The following is a 20,407-nucleotide window of genomic DNA, read 5'->3' on the forward strand; positions in this document are numbered from 1 at the left end:
TACTTCAGTTCTTATTTCTTCTCTTGTAAAAAAAAATACACATTTTACATACAATTTGTCAAATCACGTATGTTTTTATTATCGTAAATTGATATTGTTGGTCTAGTAAAAAGTTTATAAGGCTGCAGATCGTAAGTCCTTAGCTTCAGTCTACAAGACATTAAAAAATATAAAATAAATACTGAGCTTCCAAGATTTACTCAATACCTGTTATGAACTTGTAATCTTATGTTATACTCCCATAAATTTAAAAGCACGTAGAGGTGTTGTCCTTGTGTCTGAAATTTCATGTAGAATAACATCATCAAAACATCGCAAATTAATCGTTCCCGGAACACGATATGAATATGGAAAGGCGCCATTTTTTTATTTAAATACGTAATTTGTTTTGATAAAGATTTATGAGTTCATATAAAATTGAGTAGACGGGCATAGCTTTAAATTGCAATTGTCTTAGTAATTTATTGTGTTTATAATTCAATACTGTGACTGCTAGTTAAGAGGATGTCGACAAATTATCTTCATGTATCAGAGGAAGTTGAGAGACTTGTACATCTCTCAATTCGAAATACAGAAGTGGGTGTGTCAGTTCATTAAACCTTCTTTGACTTGAAAAGAATGTCCCTTGTCGAGTAGCCCAATTAAACTCATTTATAACTATTATTGAAAACGTATTATGGTGGTGTTTTAACAACATAAGCCTTTTTTATTTAGTCTTAGCAGATCTCGTTGAGCCGAGAAGTCCAATAGTAATAAAGCATGAATCTCAAAAGAAGATTGTAGCACTAAATTTTCATGAGCTTAAAATTCATATACTTCGCCTTAAATAAAAACATTGCTAGGGAAATTTGCATGTAATGATGAATCGGCAATATATCTCTCTACCGTATTGAAGCATTGTAGCGTGTGAATGAAGGTTCAAACTCTCTTCTGTAAAGGAAGTTAGCCTAGCATAGTAGTGATTTTACTTGATAGTATGGCTTTGTATCCATCTGAGTAGGTGTCACCCACTCACCACACATTCTGCTGCCAAAGATATTGTTGAGTTCCAGTATAAACACAGGGTTTCAAGGTTTATACCACAAATAAATTTGGTGTTGTAAGGAATGGTTAATATTTCTTAAGGTGCAAATTTCTATGGGTTACCCTTTTCTAAAACTATATTATTAAATAAAGTGAAATAAAGCAAAACCAATATAATACGGCAAAATTATTTGTAGGTACTATTATATGTGTATTATGTATTATTTACTTATAATCATTACATTCGGGTGGTCCAAGCGAAAGATTAATGACTAGCACTGGTTGGTTGCTCTGAGAATAACACCTGTATTAATCATCTCGTATGTGTAGATGCTTCTAGTTAATTCTAGATCCATTAATAAAGTTTTGATGTACGGTAAATTCTAGCCGTTATTATTCATAAATAACAGTCGTCTGGATACTATTACAAATACTATTAATGCTGTTATGTAAATATCCGTAAGATAACGTACTCGTTCGAATGGCTGGAAATATTCTATAATATTATATTTGCGCTGTAATAGTGGGCAAGTCAAGGATGTTGTAGATCAGTACAGTAGGGAGTTTATATCAAGAAATGAAAAACCAGCAGCAGAATAATAATTTAATAATATTTTGAATAAATGTTTTTCTTTGTTATTTTGTTGTCTCCGAATGAAGTGTAGGTATAAAGCATTACAATAATTCTTCTTAGTAACGGGACTCTCGTCAGCCGCTTTGTGTGTGTGTACAAATAATTTATAACTACATAAATATTTACATTTCAAGTTGTTTGTATCATGTTGGCGTAGTTATTAATTTATAAGGCTTAATCTTGAGTTTCTGTATTCATTTAGATTAGAAAAATATTGGCCAATAGTTGCATTATAAAAATATATTATTATTCTTGTATGACTTTAAAAGTACGTCAAATCTCTTGCAATTGTCTCGAGGAAATACCTAAGTCCTTTGTTCTTGAGCTTGTAATTTTTGCAGTACAAATTCTCTTGCTCATTTGACGCTTGTTATTATTGATTTTGGTTACGGTAAATAAATAATGAAGTGGATCTTAATTATTTAATGTATACGCTCTAAGTTGAGATGGAATGGATGGATGGAATAATTACTTGTTACTTTTTTATTTTACAATAGCATCCTTAATATATTTTTTAATATTACTAGGTCGTTAGTAAGTCATCCATGGAAGCTCCTTGTAATACGATATTAGCTAGTAAACCATGCATTTCAACAGTAACCTAACTGATAATCAATTAATATGTTATATAATACTTTAGCATATTAATTAAGTATTAAATTTCGATACTATTATTCGACGTTTTTAGAATTTGATAATGAATTCGAAATGATGATAAACAAGAATGAAAATGTCACTAAACGGCAAAGGCCAAACCACTTTGGATCCTTATAAATATCATTTTTGTTGAGTTACTTTCCATAACAATAATATACTAGGTATATAAAATTTGGAACATAAATAATTCTATTGTCCCCGTGAAGATGTTTTCCAACATTATTTCCTCTTATATTTTAAGAGGATAAATCCAATAAATTATTATGTTTAAGTAATTAATAATTGTAAAAGCAAATAAGAATAATACCCGCCTCTTCAATGGACGTAAATTGTGCCTGAGTAATCATTTATACATTTTATTTTTCATATAATTTATAAAATAATAATGAAGTAATTGTATTTTTTCATATTATCATCAACTTTATATAAATTCGTCCAGTGGTAGGTCAAGCGATGCGACAAATATGCAATGACACCCACTACTATTAAATAATAATCATTACAATTAAATTGTTTATGAAGTGTATTGGGATACTCAAGAAAACATTTATATGTGGCACCTAATTGGCAACTCATTATGATGGTCGACTGCATATCAGCAAAATAAAGCGATTTGCAACATGTGATTGATATGTAGAAACAGAATAGGTGATGGAATACCGATGTTATCGTATTGTCAGAGTCACGACGAATTTCGTGCTCTGATTTTCCAAAATTTGATTATTGAGGAACATAATTTCCTGGAAAAGCAATAGGAAGGAAGCTTCGAAAGAATCGTATTGTGCATTACACGACAAAAGGCCTTCATTATGTCCCATATAGCATATTTTGCATACTGGTGATGTTTTTCCTCAACAAATAAATTAAGGTATTACAACAGTTAGTATATAGTATAGTATATAAGGTAAATTAATTTAACGTGGAGGCAAGTCTTTGTGAATGAATGTATGAAACATGTATGATTTTGAAATAAAATGTATCTTTCAGGCATACCTGTAATCGGTATTTTCAATAACATAGTTTTTTTAAAGACCAAATCCAAAGATTTGTTACTACGTCATTGAATACCTCAGTTGCTTATCTATAAGTTTTGAACATAGTGATATATTTAGTTTTATTGTTACAACTACGTATCCAATAAGGAAACATAAAATACTGACGCGTTAATAGTGACGTAACAAACTTTACATTAAGCAGGTACACCACATAATCAATGACTACGACCAGTTTCAATATACGGTCTCTATACTAAACAAAAACAAGAAGACCGATGTTAACATTATACAAACAACGCTGTTTATAAGAAGATGAATATTATACTAGCAAAACCCAGAAGTTGACAGACGGACAGAAGTGTAAGTATAATCTCCAATTGTCATGACAATGAATCTCATCTAGCGGCAAGGTTCGTAAAGTCAAAGGTATGGGTAGAAAAATCATTGCACTGAAAATTCTTAGAATGAAATAGGATTGATTTTCCAACTATTCGAATCCAACTCGGCTAGGCAGCATTCGTGAAGCCACGTAACTCCCTCTCGTCCCAAAACATCACTTACTGAATAGAGATCTATCGTGAATCTCACAAGAAAGTTCAAGGTCACACAAGGAGCTATGTTCAGAGTTTGCTTGCGAGATCAAATGATGAAACAGAGACTAACGTACAGAAATAGCGAAATGCACAGGCGAACCAAAGCAATAGACCGAAGAATTGCCGAACTCAACTGTGAAGTCGTTGGATGCGGGTAGCGCAAGACCAGCCATCTTGTATATCCTCAGAGGGCACATTCGAGCAGTGAACGTTTTCAGCTGAAATTATAGTGATGATGAATTTGAAGTGCACTATCTACAGATGACTTTTGAATAGCCGGAAAAAAGGATCATGCTTCTCAATGCCAAATCATATGAAGGAGCCTTTGAAGACGTCACTTCTCTTGTACCTGACTTTACACTGCTTTATTCACCTTTGAAACAAAAAATCAGCTAATTTTTTTGAGCCTTTATCGTTGTGGAGGCACAACTTATAGCAAGGTTATTACTGTGAATTGTAACTTATGGCCTGATGATTTGATTTTAACAATATTTTAATTTAATCTTATTCTGTTATAGATGATACTTTAACATAATAAAGACGTTATCAGTTCATTATTAACTACCGGTAACTTAGTACAATCAAAAAATATATTACATAAATAATGCAGTTGAATGAATTTGAGGATCGAATAATTACGATATACGCATTCAACCTAAATCGTAATCTTTCGTTCCTTTAGTTCCTCATATTATGTCACACATGCTAATGCATGCGAAACAGTCTCACGATCACAAATTATATCACACTATATATACACATTTTTCACAGATGCAACACACTGACATGTCACAGATAACTGGCGCCCTCTTACACGAGACTCGCCAGAGATCGAGTAGCACATTATAATATAATGAGTGAGCGAATGACTCAGACTGATTTAGTGAGTAGTTGAACGATTGTGCTAGCACGCGTGCCGATTCCCCCTTTTAGTCAGTCGTTCAACGTAACAGCATAAACTCGTGCGCGTTCATTTTTACTCGATTTAAAGTGTATTCGAACGAATAACAGATAATAATAAAAACTAAGTTAAACATAGTTACTGTTATAGAGAACATTTATCCTTCATTTGTTTGAGGCAGCATTTCAAGGTATCTATAATTATACATATTTGAAGGTTAATTATGTATGACATTTGTAAGAAGTCAAGCTTGTATTTTAAATATGCTAAAAAGCGACAATCTTATTTCAAGATATAATATGTTGCTGTATATGGTAGACATATAGATTTTTTAAATATATTATTTTTGTCTTATCGTATGTCAGTCAGAAAATATATCTGTGAATACCTTAATTTACCTTAATTATTTGTTTGTAAACAAAGTGTCAGTAATATCATGACCTACATTATTTAGTACTATAGTTATTAGTAATGTTTATCGTCGCTTACTCATCTGTTCCGATAAGTATTAAATGGAATTTAGTTCATCTAACATGAAGTTCAGTATTTATGTTACGGGCGAAGTCGGCCAGATATAGCTAATAGTACTATTTACCCAATTATAGCTGAGTAAACATTGCGAGAAGATGAATTGGAAAATATTAGTATAGTTTTTTATTTTCCCTTTGACAAGTATATAAAAAAAAACTAGTAGTAACACCCGAGAGGCAATATTTTATTGACACTCTCTATCGATTTCACCAGTATTGAAAGATCGGTCAAAATGGAACTGTATATGTTTATACTTACATGTTTTTTTTATACAATAGCTATTTATTAGCTAGTAAAATTATACATTGCTAATGTATGCCATTTCACGGTTTTAATGATTTCACTTTATATTGACTTAAACAAAAAAGTTGCTATTTTGCAAATAAATAATACGCTCGTTCCATGTTTTAGAGAATCGAACGGCAAACGTCAAAGTAACCTGTATGTGGCGCTTTCTTTTTCCGGTTGCATCCGATACTCATTTTTAACATAAAATTGATATATTAAAAATGGGAATAGGAGTGTACATAAAAAGAGGCCTATTAGAATTATGGCACCGAATCTCATCGATCCATCAAAAATGCAATTAGATCTATGGAATTAGAAAGAATCTTTAGATGTATTCTATGAAATGAAAATTTAATAAATATTTTCTTTTATTTTTGTTATAATTTAATAATTACTCAAACTTTGTAATATGCCAATAAAAATATTTATAATATACTAATTTTCTGACTGACATAATACATAAATTATTAGGTAGGTATATGAGTATTACTACTTTTTATCAAAACGTAACGATAAAATATTTTCTCATTATTTACGTTTACTTCGTGATAAGTAATACATATAATTTGTTATTCTTTTTTAGATGAGGTGCTTAATATTATTAATCCCGATGTTATGTTTTGCCAATGGACGAAACCTGCACGACTTCAACGAGGATCGCGACACCGATATCAGCGACAGCATCGACTTAATAAAGAACATTAGAGATTCGAATAGTAATCAAATGAGACATCGCCGGAAGTCGAGACAGTCATATTACGACTTTTCTCCTTATTATTACGATAATAGACGAGAGTACGGTCGTCATCAAGATGAGATGCTGAACCGGATAGTGAGGCTGTTGGATGAAATTTCCTTATACGTAAAGCGACCGCCAACACCTCCACCTCCACCACAAGTTATTTACGTACCGTACCCTGTTCCTTACCCGGTGCCACACACGCGACCTTGCACTGAAAAACCAAACAAAGTAAATTTAACCGATAGATGGCCAGATATGGATGACGCTAACATGAATTGGGGTTTAGTGCCTGATGAAGTAGAAGATATAGATGACGGTAATGATGGTGCTAGACCTGTGTCGTTTGTACCCATGGAAACGAATGAGTCTGTACCAGTTCCACCACCTGTTGAGCACGGTAGCTCGCAAGCAGGGGTAAGAAAATTTATGTAATTTATTTTTCTCTAAAAAGACGATTCGCTTTTGTTTATCTTTTGCTCGCATCTTGTTACCATTTCAATGAAACAAAATAAAAAAAAAAAAAAAAACAAAGTATTAAGTGTATCGGGTATGTACATTGTGCAAATATATAATATTTATTTTATTGGAATACATAAAGTTGAATTTTAATAAGTAATATAATAAATGAAAACTCTTTTGAAACCCACATTATTCTCCGTTAAAATGAAAAATAGTTATATTACAATAGAAGGAATAGTATAGATTAGGAAATACTTTGCCTGTCTGATGTACATATGTATATAATTATTTTAACAGTGTAATAACTCTACTTGCAAGAATAAAAAATCAAGCAGAAGTAAAATACAATCAAGAATATTCCACTAGAAATTGTATGAAAATGAAACCAATAAATAATCAGAATCTTGAATTTATTTTTGGATGAATGTTATTTAATAAATAACTTTTACCGAAATCGTATTTTTATTACTACATATGCATCGTAAAGTACTCTGTTTTATTAGATCGAAGTGATAATCTACTTAATACGATAAAATGATAGTGTTTGTTCTCTTTAGGACAGTATGTGGTAGTATATATTTTTTAAATTAGCTGCTATTTAACTTTGAATATGTTTTACAAAATAATAAAATAATTATCCTGATAATAAGGATGTATTCGCTTCTTTTATAAATTGCTTTTGTACAGTACGCATTCATTTACAATCAGAACGTTTTTGTTACAGATGGAACCGTCAACTGAAGCACCAATAGCTAGGCCCGGCATTTGCCAGGCTGCCATTATTATATGCTGCAATACGGGAACCAAACAAATTCAACAGAGTTGCTTCACGAAATATGGCTGCCCTAAGACATTTTCGACTGGGCTTTCATGTAAACCGAAAATAGTAAAACAAGTTTTAGAAGAATTCGCAAAAGCATATGCACCTAATACGAGTCGTTGATTATAATCCGAGGTTTATCTCTTCACGCAGCTAGTAAGTATAATAAAACAAAACCTTAGAACGTACAGAAGTAACATTGTGACACTAGGAAGTAGAAAACGATTTACAATAAAAAAAAACAATTATATAGTAACTCGCAAATGCAACTAAAGTAATGCCTACTCACGATAGCAACCATATACATAGTTTACGTTAACGTTTAAGACAACCTTACATTATTATACGTTTAAACAACATGCAATAACAATAAAACAGATATGAACGAAAAGATAAACCGTAGAAAATTTCATCTAACATAGTTAGAATATCCATAGAATTTGTTAAAGTATGTGTTCTTATAATAACAAGTTGGCTAATATTAAAGTTGGTGAAAATACAAGCCGAAAGAGACAATAATTCGGGTAAAAAGTCATCTTAAATTTTTATTTAATCGTTATTAAATCGTGTTATATACCTACATCGAAGTAGAGATAAAATCCCATACGTCAAAGCTACACTAATAGTTAAATAAATAATAATCATTACTCCATAACATATTTATACAAAAAGTTGTTCAAAAATTTGTATGTCACTCTACTCCTTCCAAATGATTGGACAGATGAATATTTTGAGCGTGTTTGAGTGTGTCTCTGGGTGGCTCAGATTGCAACCGGTAAGTGGCGCTGCGATCGGATTGCAAGTTTTATTAACAATTTTTTTTTATTTAATTCCTTCAGAGTCAGAGCGGGCAGCTAGTAATTTGAATATCGCAAATCCCTTTTTACTTAACTTGTTTAACATTATTTCAATTCGTCAAAAACTAAGTGTTGTATTATTTAAACATTTTAGATTTATTACTAATTCCCCAAGTTTCATTAGGGAATTAAAACAAAGACCTAACGATATTTTCTGCTTCATCATGTGTTTCCGTAATAGAAATAAATATAAATTTCCTTATAAATTTAAGATGGATACCTACCATAATTAATGCCAGGAACAAACAAATTTGTTACGCCTATTGTACACTCGTTACTCAACTAAATAGAGTTATAAACATTTGGGGACATTGGATACGCTTTATTACAAAACTTTATGAAATATTTAAAAATTCATAACGATATGACTGCATGCAAACGGTGAGTTCATAGATAATGGCATGCTTTGAAAATTATAATATTGGCTCAAGGTTGTTTTAAACGCTAACACTTTGAAAACCAATAGACAGGTTGCTGATTTTTGGACAGATTTACTCAGGCTTCAGTGTTTTCATAGACAGTTGAAACCAAATATTTTTTTATCACAGCTACTAGCCGCGCTGGTAGCAAAACAAAAGAGTAATGCTTTAAAAATGGCAGCTAATTTGAATTATTAAAACGTTAACTCATATAATCATAGTTACTAGATACAACGCGGCACTTACAATATTAGCTATTTGCAAATGGCGTAACTGAGTCGTAAATTAAAAAAAGTAGCTAATAGGTAACTTATCAGTATTTTTTCGATTAGTATTTAGTCCTATTTTATATTAAACATATATAAAGAGGGAAGTAATTTAGATAACACTTTAGATTTTAGATTAATAAACCTGATTTTAACGTTTTTTAACGCTGGAAAAGAATCTATTATACTTTTAATCTTCTTATCAATTAAAGCAGAGATTAAAAATATTTGATTCATTTATGCTAGGACTGTAAGTTGATGAATTTCATGACTATACTAGTATACACTAATTAATTGCGTTCTGTTTTTGAACATAAAGGAATTCGTAAGATTAGTAATTTACATGATTTAGTTTATCATTTTAGTACTATTAAGGCTATCCGATAAGACCCTTACTATAATACTTAAATCAAATTGAGTCTATTGTCATCGTAGTCATGAATTTTATGCCATACCTGAAATGAATGTTCCTTATTTTATTTCTGTTTACAAAAATGTAGTTATAGATTAATGTTAAACTATATAATCACTAAATTATATCTAAGTTTTTGAACTAATTCTTGGCACCTACATCATCTTTTATTATCCTTTATCATGTATGTTAGTTTACTCCGGATAAACCGTTATGTTATACAACTTTTTATCTTATAACGGCAAGGTTTTAATTATATTTGTTCAAATTAATCTGTTGGTACCATTTCATGTCTGGTCATTTTTATTTACTTAATATATTGAGAATACAACTTTGTCAAAATGAAAATTAATAAAATGAATTTTATTAATAAGTTAATTGGTAAAGAGATGAGTATGTTTTTTTGTTGTTAGAAATATACATTTATATAACTTGTCAAAATAATCTAAATAAACCTACGCTGGAGGATTAACTAGCAACTAAGAAGATTTCCGATATCCACCTTCCATGTCTGGCGTCATCAGATCAGCTCGATGTTTGCGGATGGAACTACTAACACAAGTAAAAGTTTCAGATAAATATGATAAGGATAATATCATTCTAGCTTTGTTTTTAATGTTAGTTATGTACAAGTGAGGCCACTATAAAGCGCATAAAAAGCATTTAATTTGTTTTAATTAAATAGAATCCTAACATTAAATACATAATGGCAGCTATTAACGTTTCTAGTCTATAGAATTTTGCTATTGTATAATTTTATGTGTCGATAATTTTCAATTGTTTGAATTTACGTTTAGTTCAATTCAAACAATTGAAAATTATTATTTTGGTCATATAATTCATGAAGTCAAATGAATGTCATCGTTATAAAATTTATTAAATAATAAATGACTAGAAGCTAATTTTTTTTTTCATTTTAAATCACAATTTCTACTAAAATTTGTAACTTATTATTTATTTTATGTCATAAAAATAATATTGCAATGCATTTTATAAGACCTAAATGTACTTAAATACTAATACTGACAGTTCAATATAAACACTGTAAATGCGAAAGTGTCATTGTTTGTCTAGCAGAGTATGCCGATGCTTGGTATACTTAGCTGGGATGAAAAGTAGCCTATGTGCACTTATAAGTGCCAAAATTCAAATCCACTCAGGATTCTGATGTGATTGCATAAAAAACATCCATCTAAACTTTCGTATTTATAACATTAGTCAGATACCAGAAAAACAAACATACGTTACTTTAAGATGTTTTCACTATCATGCAGAAATATTAAAAAACGAATAACTCTTATCAAACTGCAATATTAAAATTATTGTGAAAAATTAAAAGGGTCGAGGTGGCCCAGTGGTTAGAGTGCGTGCATCTTAACCGATAATTACGAGTTCTAACCCAGGCAAGCACCACTGAATATTCATGTGCTTATTTGTTTTTATAATGCACCGTGGTCAGTGGTGAAGGAAAACATCATGAGGAAACCTACATGCGCATGGAACAGCGTGGTGGAATATGTTCCAAATTTTTTCCTCAAAGGGAGAGGAGGCCTTAGTCCAGCAGTAGGAAATTTATATTCTGTGAATGTTATGTAATAAAAATACATTATTATGTAATATTTGTCATAAAGGTACAATTTAAGTTAACATATGCGTTATCAGGGGTATAAGGTAACAAGTTTCCCACAAACCGTTCGTCACACACGGTTGATGCAGGAGGAGGAATCTTAGCGTTGATAATTGATAATTTGTTAAGTAAATACATTTGATTGTAATCTTTTCGAATTGAGTATAGTCATTTCCTACAACTTTTTGCGTCAAACACAATGTCAATAAAAACATCGTACCTATCTTATCTGGACAAAATGCAAGCAATCCATGTCATAGCCTCGCCTTGAAAAATGTAAGAATATTAAAAAATTACCAAAATTGACGTTTTGGACCAAGATATTGTGGTTTTCTTTTTAGTAATATATAAAAGTATTTTAATTTTAATTATAAATCTTTTTCACACGTAACTTCAGATTTACTTATAATACGAGTATGATTTTATAATCGACTAGACAAACCTTTGAGTAGTAGCTGAATTAGCCGACAGGTTGTGTATAGCAAATATACCTCATTTGTTACGGAAGATGAACGTATCGTGGTTTTAACCTCCCTTCCACCGAAAACACAATAGTTGTGCAGAATTTGTTTTTTTACACTAGGATCAGGGTACCGTCAGCAAATGCTATCCTATGGATCGTATGCTTGCAAATGTTTAAGAGGAACCTTAATAATATTTTTTCGCTTAGACCATTTAGAATATTTATTTGTACCGCAGACTAGGATGTTAATATATAATAAGGGTGTAATGTATTATAATTTTATTTATTCAACTTCACAGAGATTACTTTTCCCCTAATAGTATTTATTTTTCTTGTTGGAATCATTGAGAACTAGAAATGCCTTAATATCTCTAATACCTAGATGAAATTTTTTTACGGAAGCGATATCTGTAATATTTATTGGAAGTAATAATCAATAAATCAATTAATTTATTAAATTCACTTTCAAATAAATAAACGTTGAAAAAAGTGAGATAAAACGCAACAAATTCTGCCATTAAACGAGATCAAAAGACTTATGTAAAGCAGCAAGCGTTGTGAAAATAAAGGCTTGTAATTAAACTGGAATTCGCATTTCCAACATTGACAGAGCCGTTAATCTAGACATAACGAACAAAACAATAAAAAAAAACAAATAAGGTTTCGTTGCAATCTGCTTTGATTTTTTTCCTTTCAATTCAGACTCCGAAGATTCTTTCTTCGGATCTTTTACAAGACGATAAAAAAGTTGGTTTAAATTTTTTAACCTATAACACTGCAGTAATAGCTATATAAAGAGCTGAGATGGCCCAGTGGTTAGAATGCGTGCATCTTAACCGATGATTGCGGGTTCAAACCCAGGCAAGCACCGCTATATATATGTGCTTAATTTGTGTTTATATTTCATCTCGTGCTCGGCGCTGAAGGAAAACATCGTTTCGATGAAATTAGATACATGCAAACCTGCATTCTGCCACATGTGCATTCCGCCAACCCGCATTGGAACAGCGCGGTGGAATATGTTCCAAACCCCCTTAATGGCTGTTACTTACTTACAGTAATACATAATATTCTATATAATCTATGTTACTGTACTTTTATTATTAGTCTGTTGTATTTCCTAAAACATAAGAAAATTTTACCCATAACCGCTGCGATAGCCATTTAAGCACAAATCCATTCCCCCTCCTGTGTTATGACAGGGAAAACATCGTCATCGCCTGCGCCCATGACGGTTTCAAATCGCCGTCACGCCGAATTCAATCATCTAACCCATCTAGGTGAATAAGTTATTTTTTGATATATTTATTTACATAGAAATTTAGGCAAGTATAATTGATGAAGGATTTGTATAAATTACCTGAAATATGACGAATGTTCGTGATATTGGAAGAAATCATGCCGACTGAGAACTTTACTAGCTTCACGTAAATAAATAGGCGGTCCTAAAGGCTTGTAAAACGGAGCAGTAGCTTGTGTAGTGTAACGGTATAAGCAAGTAACTGACGCACTGTGGACATATTTTCTAATTAAACTGTATGCCATTTGCTTTCCTGCATACTTGTTACGTTCAAGAAGAAAACATGAGCCGGTTCACGAGACATCAATGAAAATTAAGCCTGTCTTTATTTTTTTATAATATAGTGATGATTATATCAGTTTCCTTTTAAAGTATTTATTGTTTGATCTCTATAACCCGCCAAGAACAAAGTACTAACACGTCATACTATATTATTCATAGTTTTATATGTCAGCAATTACCATCAGATTTTAGCGATGATAATCGAAGGTCTGTTGTGTACATCAACGCCCTTGGTTAAACCAATAAAGTCGTTATTACACGTAGATCTCACTAATATTTATAATTTATTTCAATAAATCCTTGTAAAATCCTTTAAATTAATAATTACTTAAACTTAATTCAACTTTTGTAAAATATATGTTTTATTATTAGAAATATCTTAATACATCAAACGATAATAAAAATAGTTTACGCAAAACCTTTATCAATTTTTAGGGTCTAATTGCACTGGGCTGGTTCATTTTTGCCCTGAGGATCGGATGTGTACTTGTGATGAAATACTACTAGCATTTTACTTATAATTCCACGAGGACATAAATTATACAGTAATTTTTTTTTTATTTGTTTATAATTAAGGGCTTAATGTAAATAACAATATAATTATGTTTATACAAATTACTTGTTTACAAAGCGAATCTATCGCTAACATTGACACAATATGCATTAACCACAATTTCACAATTAAATGCATAAATTGCCCACGAGATAAGACTATTGTATTTTTTAATATTATTTGAATCATCATTATAAATAGTTTAATTATATTAAATAGCCTAGTCATTAGCTTTTAACATTTAAATGATGAATATTAGTCATTAGGACTTTAACCATTGAACCAGAGACCAATCGATATTAGCGATTCGATTCAAATATGTGTCATAATTTATAATTAATTTATATTTGTTATTGTCATTAATCATAAAATAAACGTTATATATGTAGTATTAACGAAAGACGTACAAACATTGTTATATGATTTCATATTTAAAACAAACAAAGTTTGTCTCTGGTTGAAAATTGTAGACAAGAGATCGTTACAACTCGAACTGTCAAATGCTAAATTAAAATTATCTTTTTTATACTGTTGGTAAGTGGGCCGTCAAAAGGGCCACCTCATGTTAAGTGGTTACCACTTCCCAGACATTAAACCACCTCTGATGTCCTGAACCACCATCCTTGGGAACCGGGAACTGATATCTGATTTCCCTTGTGCCTATAGTTGCACTAGCCCATTCATTCTTTAAACCTGAACGTTTAGTGAATGGATGGTACCTACTTAGTCGAGTTTGCATAAAGTAAGAAAAAAAATACCGGCTATATTATGTTATGAAAACAAAAAAAAAATTAATAATTATTATTATTTATGAAAATTTTAATGGTTTCTGACATATTGAACGGATCTTATATGGTTAAATTGTTACCGTGACAAAGGACCATGAATTAAGCATATAAAATATAAATCAAAATTTATTTCAATACTTATTTTTGCTAAGAACAACCCAAAAATATAAATTAAAATACTTCGACGACTTCCGTCGAGTGTTGTGTTACCGGTTTTCATGGGTACGCCACTCCGAGGTCCCGAGATCGATTCCCAGCTGAGACGATGAAGATTAACATTAGTTTCCTATGTTGTCTTGGATCAGTGTGTTTGTGGCGTCGTTACTTCTGATTTTCCATAACACAAGTGCTTTAGCTTCTAACACTGGGATCAGACTAATGTCTGTGATGTTGTCTCATATTTATTTATCTTAATTTATATTATTAAATAAATCTCTTGTAATACCTAAAGTCAAAATGCATTTAGGTTTCGGTCACATCCTTTGTCTTTGAGTCATCACTAATTGCATGATTGAATGCACTACTTTCATAATTTGATTCATTTTAGGTCGACTTGCAGGCGGTCCTCAATTTGCAATATTAAACAATGCACTGACATATTGCATAAAAAATTTAAATGTTGCTAATTAATTTTTTATTCCTACCACTCGCCATAATTTGGAAAACGAAATTAGTTAAAGTATGCTATTGTTATTGCCGTCACAGTCAGTTGATGACAAATTCGTTACTGCTTCCGCAGTTTGAAAACTTTATTGTCAACTCGTTTTTGGGATCAGAATCAAAATATATTCTTTTTTATTATTAAAACAATATTTGTATGAACAACCAGTTTGAAAAGGACTTTAACAGAAGAATTCAGGGTTATAAGTAAATTGCATTAAAACCTCCTTCGTTAGTAGGTAATCTTTAACGAAAAACCTAAAGAATTATTTTATTTAATATCAATAATAGCATTTATTTTTGAAAAAATTACTGTATAACGGCGGAAATGTGACTGTGGCATCATATCAAGTAGTTCCTTGCCATCGTTGTAAACACGATAGAATTCAAAGAGAGGCAACGTCCGAAAGCTTATATCGTCGTTTTCGATAATTCAAACTGCACAGAAATAGACGGCGACAAGAGGAGAGAGCTGGTATTGTGGGGTACCAGCCTAAAGATGAAGAAGATGAGAACTGTACTCAATATAAATTGGCAAATTACTACCAAGAATTCAAACGTCATTGAGAAAGATATATAAATAAAAAATTGTGTATGTGTACAGCTTACGGTAATAAGTAGAGTACGTGCAATTCAATATGTAACAGAAATTAACGAGATAGATCAAAATTGTACATTTTAAAAAGATTATCTAAAAATCCACGATAGTATATAAGTCTATCTTATAGGGATAACTCACAATACCCATTTTTTATTCTTTAGTTTTTACCTCAAAGAATGGCCTAATTTGGAAGCGATTTTAAGCAATACTGCATTAATCTATTTAAATCATGTAGTTTAAATGAATATGTTCAAAGATATTACAGATTTAAAAAGCAGAGACAAAGCGGTGTGTTAATGTCTAATGCAAAAGTTATGAACTTTGTACAATATGACATTCTGTAGTACCTATATGTCGTACTATACCCATACGAAGCCGGGGCGGGTTGATAGCACTGAATAAATGCAAGAGAAATGTACATAATTACGCTGGACTTTTTATAAATATGCTTTATCATACACTAAGGGTAACACTAGTCAGTATAATGGCTCACATAATTAAATTCCACATAAATTAATAAATTCTAATTTTAATAAGACTACCAAACAAATGTAGGTCAATTGTTATAATGAAAACGTAATAATTAAAATGTTAATCTTTAATTTTATACAAAATAGGTTAACGAACTCGTTACTATCTACATAACAGGCATAACAGGAAGGCAACAGTGCGGTAAGCTACGTACAGTTACAGTATACTTTTGTATTACACAAAAAGTCCATCACAGCGGTATTGGTTATATAGGGATATTTTGCCGTAACAGTATGATTCAAATCTAAATCGAACCAGTATAAAAAATATTTTTCTAAGGGAAATCCCCTTGTATATTATGTAAAATATTTCAATAACAATAATTATTAATTACATTGTCCCTAACGCAACTTGATTACCTAAACATCAACGGAATAAATAAAAATTAAGAGATTTAAATATCAGTTAAATCCATTTTCTTTTTATATAAAAGTAAAAATGATAGTACTATCTTCAAATAGCGGCATTATATATTATATATATTCAGTTTTATTCCTTATTTAGTGCCCTTTCTGCTTTTTCATTGTATTGTCTTGAAGTTTGTGTTGCTTTCCATGTTTAGTATTTGTTATTTCGTTATTTACTCATAAATAATGGTCAAAAGTGTGTAAGCGTATTTTGAACTTATATTTGATTTTATAACTACACATACTATAACTAGTTATAAAATAATCTTTAGTAGTACTAAAGTCGAGTCGAGATGGCCCAGTGGGAGTCGAGATGGCCCAGTGGTTAGAACGCGTGCATCTTAACCGATGATTGCGGGTTCAAACCCAGGCAGGCACCGCTGATTCATGAGCTTAATTTATCTTTATAATTCATCTCGTGCTCATCGGTGAAGGAAAACATTGTGAGGAAACCTGCATGTGACAAATTTCATAGAAATTATGCCACATGTGTATTCCACCAACCCGCATTGGAACAGCGTGGTGGAATATGTTCCAAACCTTCTCCTCAAACGGAGAGGAGGCCTTTAGCCCAGCAGTGGGAATTTACAGGCTGTTGTTGTTGTTGTAGTAGAACTAAAACATAATATAATAAGGTATGGTTAGTGATGGTGATGATTTTTAGTTTTGCCATTACAAACACAATAGGTGTTTTTCAAGTATTATATGCTATATTATTATCTGATAAACTAAAATTATGTCAATTCAGCATGATTACCATCTATTAAGTGTGAATATAAATTTAGAACGACTATTGAATCGATACCTATAAATATACCAAAAATGTTTTACACGACACCTTCTTTTTTCTTCTTGATTCATGTCAGTTAAACAGATAGTTAGCTTTTTGCGTTTGGCAGTTATTGCTATTAAATATGATATAGTGAAGCTTGAAGCGTAGTACGATTGAATCGTTGCCTCCACTTTTTTTGCCCAGAGGATCGGAATTGCGATTCGACGAGGAAGTGCTGCTAGCATTCTTGCCACCATTCCACGCGGTCAAGATTTATACAGTAACTAGTTTTATGGCATATTTGTATTTAATGTTATTTATAACACTCTATATGACAGATACCAATAAACCTTTCTTCCTTCACTTAAGCATAAATTTTATTTAAATAGTTTTAGCTTGTTAAACTTCTATTTAGGTATTTTCTATTAGGTTTTAATTTTTCTAATTTTATATTCAATAAATTTAATATATGTATATGTATAATTGTTCCGTGTCGAGTTGTTTTGTGAAAGTCATGTACGCTAGTTTTTGATGTATATATTAAGAACATGATTGTCTACTACTGAAATTATGTAAGTGTTTTGAATATATATATATTGTTAGCGTGCTCAATTAAATAAATAAATAAAAAGGAGTTGGAACACGATAGCCCGAAGCGTAAGAATCAAACTGCAACCTCCACTTAAAAACTTATATTTTTTTATTTTTGGATACGTAAGATTTTAAAAATGTCTTAAATTATGAAAACTAAGACTAATAAATCAGACTTTAACGATGTTTGTTATGTCTATTCTTTAATTATTTTTTAGCTCTTTTACAGTTCTCAATGCTGATTCAATGAAAAGTCAAACAAATTATATTTTGTTAAAAAATATACAAATATATATAATGACCTTTCGAAATACGTGATTTCCTCGTTAATAAACACTATAAAAGGAATATCATGTATTAAAAATAACAGTTAACTGTTATTATCTTCGAATGTTTAACGGATCTTTCAAATTAAAGTTCGCATTTATTAAAATTATACATTATATTATTAAAATAATAAAACTTTAGTAGATAAAGTTTAAAAGGTACTAACAGGCAACTAATTTTAATTCCGAAACACGTGACTATGGTTACATGGTCTGAGTTTTACAACTAAAGAGTAGACCGCATCCCATTACTTTCTTTTGTAAGCCTGTCAATCACAGTGAAAAAAGTGTATTGACATTCCATTCGATTTATCTCACGTATCGAAAATGTTATTCTTATTAAGAACACCAAAGTTTTTTCTTGCCTAATTACAACATAAAGTCAAGTAATCGTGATCCCTACACGGATATAATGCTAATTAATTTTAAATACCGCGAACATTTAAACCATTTAAAGCTTTAATGTGTTATTGTTATTACATTATTTTTTTAATATGCTTTAAGCTCACGTTGGTTAATCGAACGAAATCGTTTTATATAGCTCTGACTTAATTTTTAAAAATATCAGTAGAATCAAAAGTGACTATATTTCGTTTAGTTTCTTTCAAATACGAAGGCCACTTTGCGCTTTGTAAACCAGCCAACGTGGATTCAGTCACGAATTAGCAGACATCACTATTGTTAAGACAGTAATGACAGAGTTTTGCAATGATTGGCTTAGAATATAAATCTAGGTTGGTAGAATTAATCTAGTATTTTGTAATGTACTTTAAGAAGCTTTCTGAGACCTAATATGAAAATAATTCACAAAGCTTTATGGTTAACCTTTTTCAACAGTGAGTACCACTCGCCTCTAAGATCAAAACACACTTAACCAATTTTAAATTAATTGAATATTAAAAAAAAAAGTTAGTGATAAAAATTCTTATTAGATAGCATAGTTGCTTTACAGGCCATGACATTAATAAAAGAACATTCACATTATAGTTCTATTAAAGATTATCTTTAATCCCTCAGATATTAATATTTGTTAGTTAAATAAAAGAGCAAATGTTAATCGTATACGGTGACTTCACACATATATGAAATAATACACTCTCATACCAAAATACCTAAATGTTAATTTTAATTTTTAATGTGAGTCGGATACTAAAGAGCCAAGGCGACCCAGCGGTTAGAACGCGTGCATCTTAACCGATAATTGAAGGTTCAAACCCAGACAAGCACTGAATATACATGTACTTAATTTGTGTTTATAATTCATTTCTTGCTCGGTGAAGGAAAACAACTTGAGGAAGCCTGCATGTGTCTAATTTCATAGAAATTCCGCCACTTGTGTATTCAACCAACCCAACAGAACGGAACAGCGTGGTGGAATATGTTTCAAACCTTTTCTCAAAGGGAGACGAGGCCTTAACCCAGCAGTGGAAAATTTAGACTATTGCTGTTGCTGTTAAATACAAAAATTATGGACTGTTAGGATTCGTATTCCAATATTCCATATTAATATGCCAACCAAGTGATTAAATATGAGTTAAACGTGATGATTAAAAATATAACAATTCTTAGCATAATAAATTAATAGTATTGAATTAATTGATGTCTGAGTAACAAACTGCAATCATCAAGTAGTCTGAGACAGTTAGTAGCTGATTAAAAATAACCGCTTACGATAGGAAACGTCAAACTACAATTAAATGTAATAAAATTTGTTATCGAATATTTTTAAAAGAATACTACAGAGTTCCATTCCATTAAGCATTGCTTTATTTTTGACATTTTTAATTGATTTTATTTAAATTTAACCTTGACTTTAACTTACATTAATCTACAATATACGATTTTTAAATCAAAAGGACAATCTTAATCATTTCAAAGGTCAAGTGGTTTTATGACAATATGCTCCTAC

General features: G+C 31.0%; 2 protein-coding genes across 3 annotated transcripts in view; one reads left to right on the plus strand and one right to left on the minus strand.

Moving 5' to 3' along the window:
* LOC124532289 overlaps nucleotides 1-20,407 on the minus strand; it is a 159,706-nt gene that overhangs the window by 66,649 nt on the left and 72,650 nt on the right. The gene's annotated exons all lie outside the window — the stretch shown is intronic.
* LOC124532288 lies at nucleotides 4,756-10,266 on the plus strand. 2 transcript variants are annotated; one of them, XM_047107113.1, is made up of 3 exons: nucleotides 4,756-4,993; nucleotides 6,206-6,778; nucleotides 7,548-10,266. In XM_047107113.1, exons 2-3 carry the CDS (start codon nucleotides 6,206-6,208, stop codon nucleotides 7,764-7,766), a joined length of 792 nt encoding a protein of 263 aa, XP_046963069.1. In that variant the 5' UTR covers nucleotides 4,756-4,993; the 3' UTR covers nucleotides 7,767-10,266. The 2 variants fall into 2 exon arrangements, with proteins under 2 accessions (XP_046963069.1, XP_046963070.1); XM_047107114.1 differs by lacking the exon at nucleotides 7,548-10,266 and adding an exon at nucleotides 7,121-7,387.

This window comes from Vanessa cardui, chromosome 9, assembly GCF_905220365.1.
Source record: "Vanessa cardui chromosome 9, ilVanCard2.1, whole genome shotgun sequence".
Classification (NCBI taxonomy): Eukaryota; Metazoa; Arthropoda; class Insecta; order Lepidoptera; family Nymphalidae; genus Vanessa; species Vanessa cardui.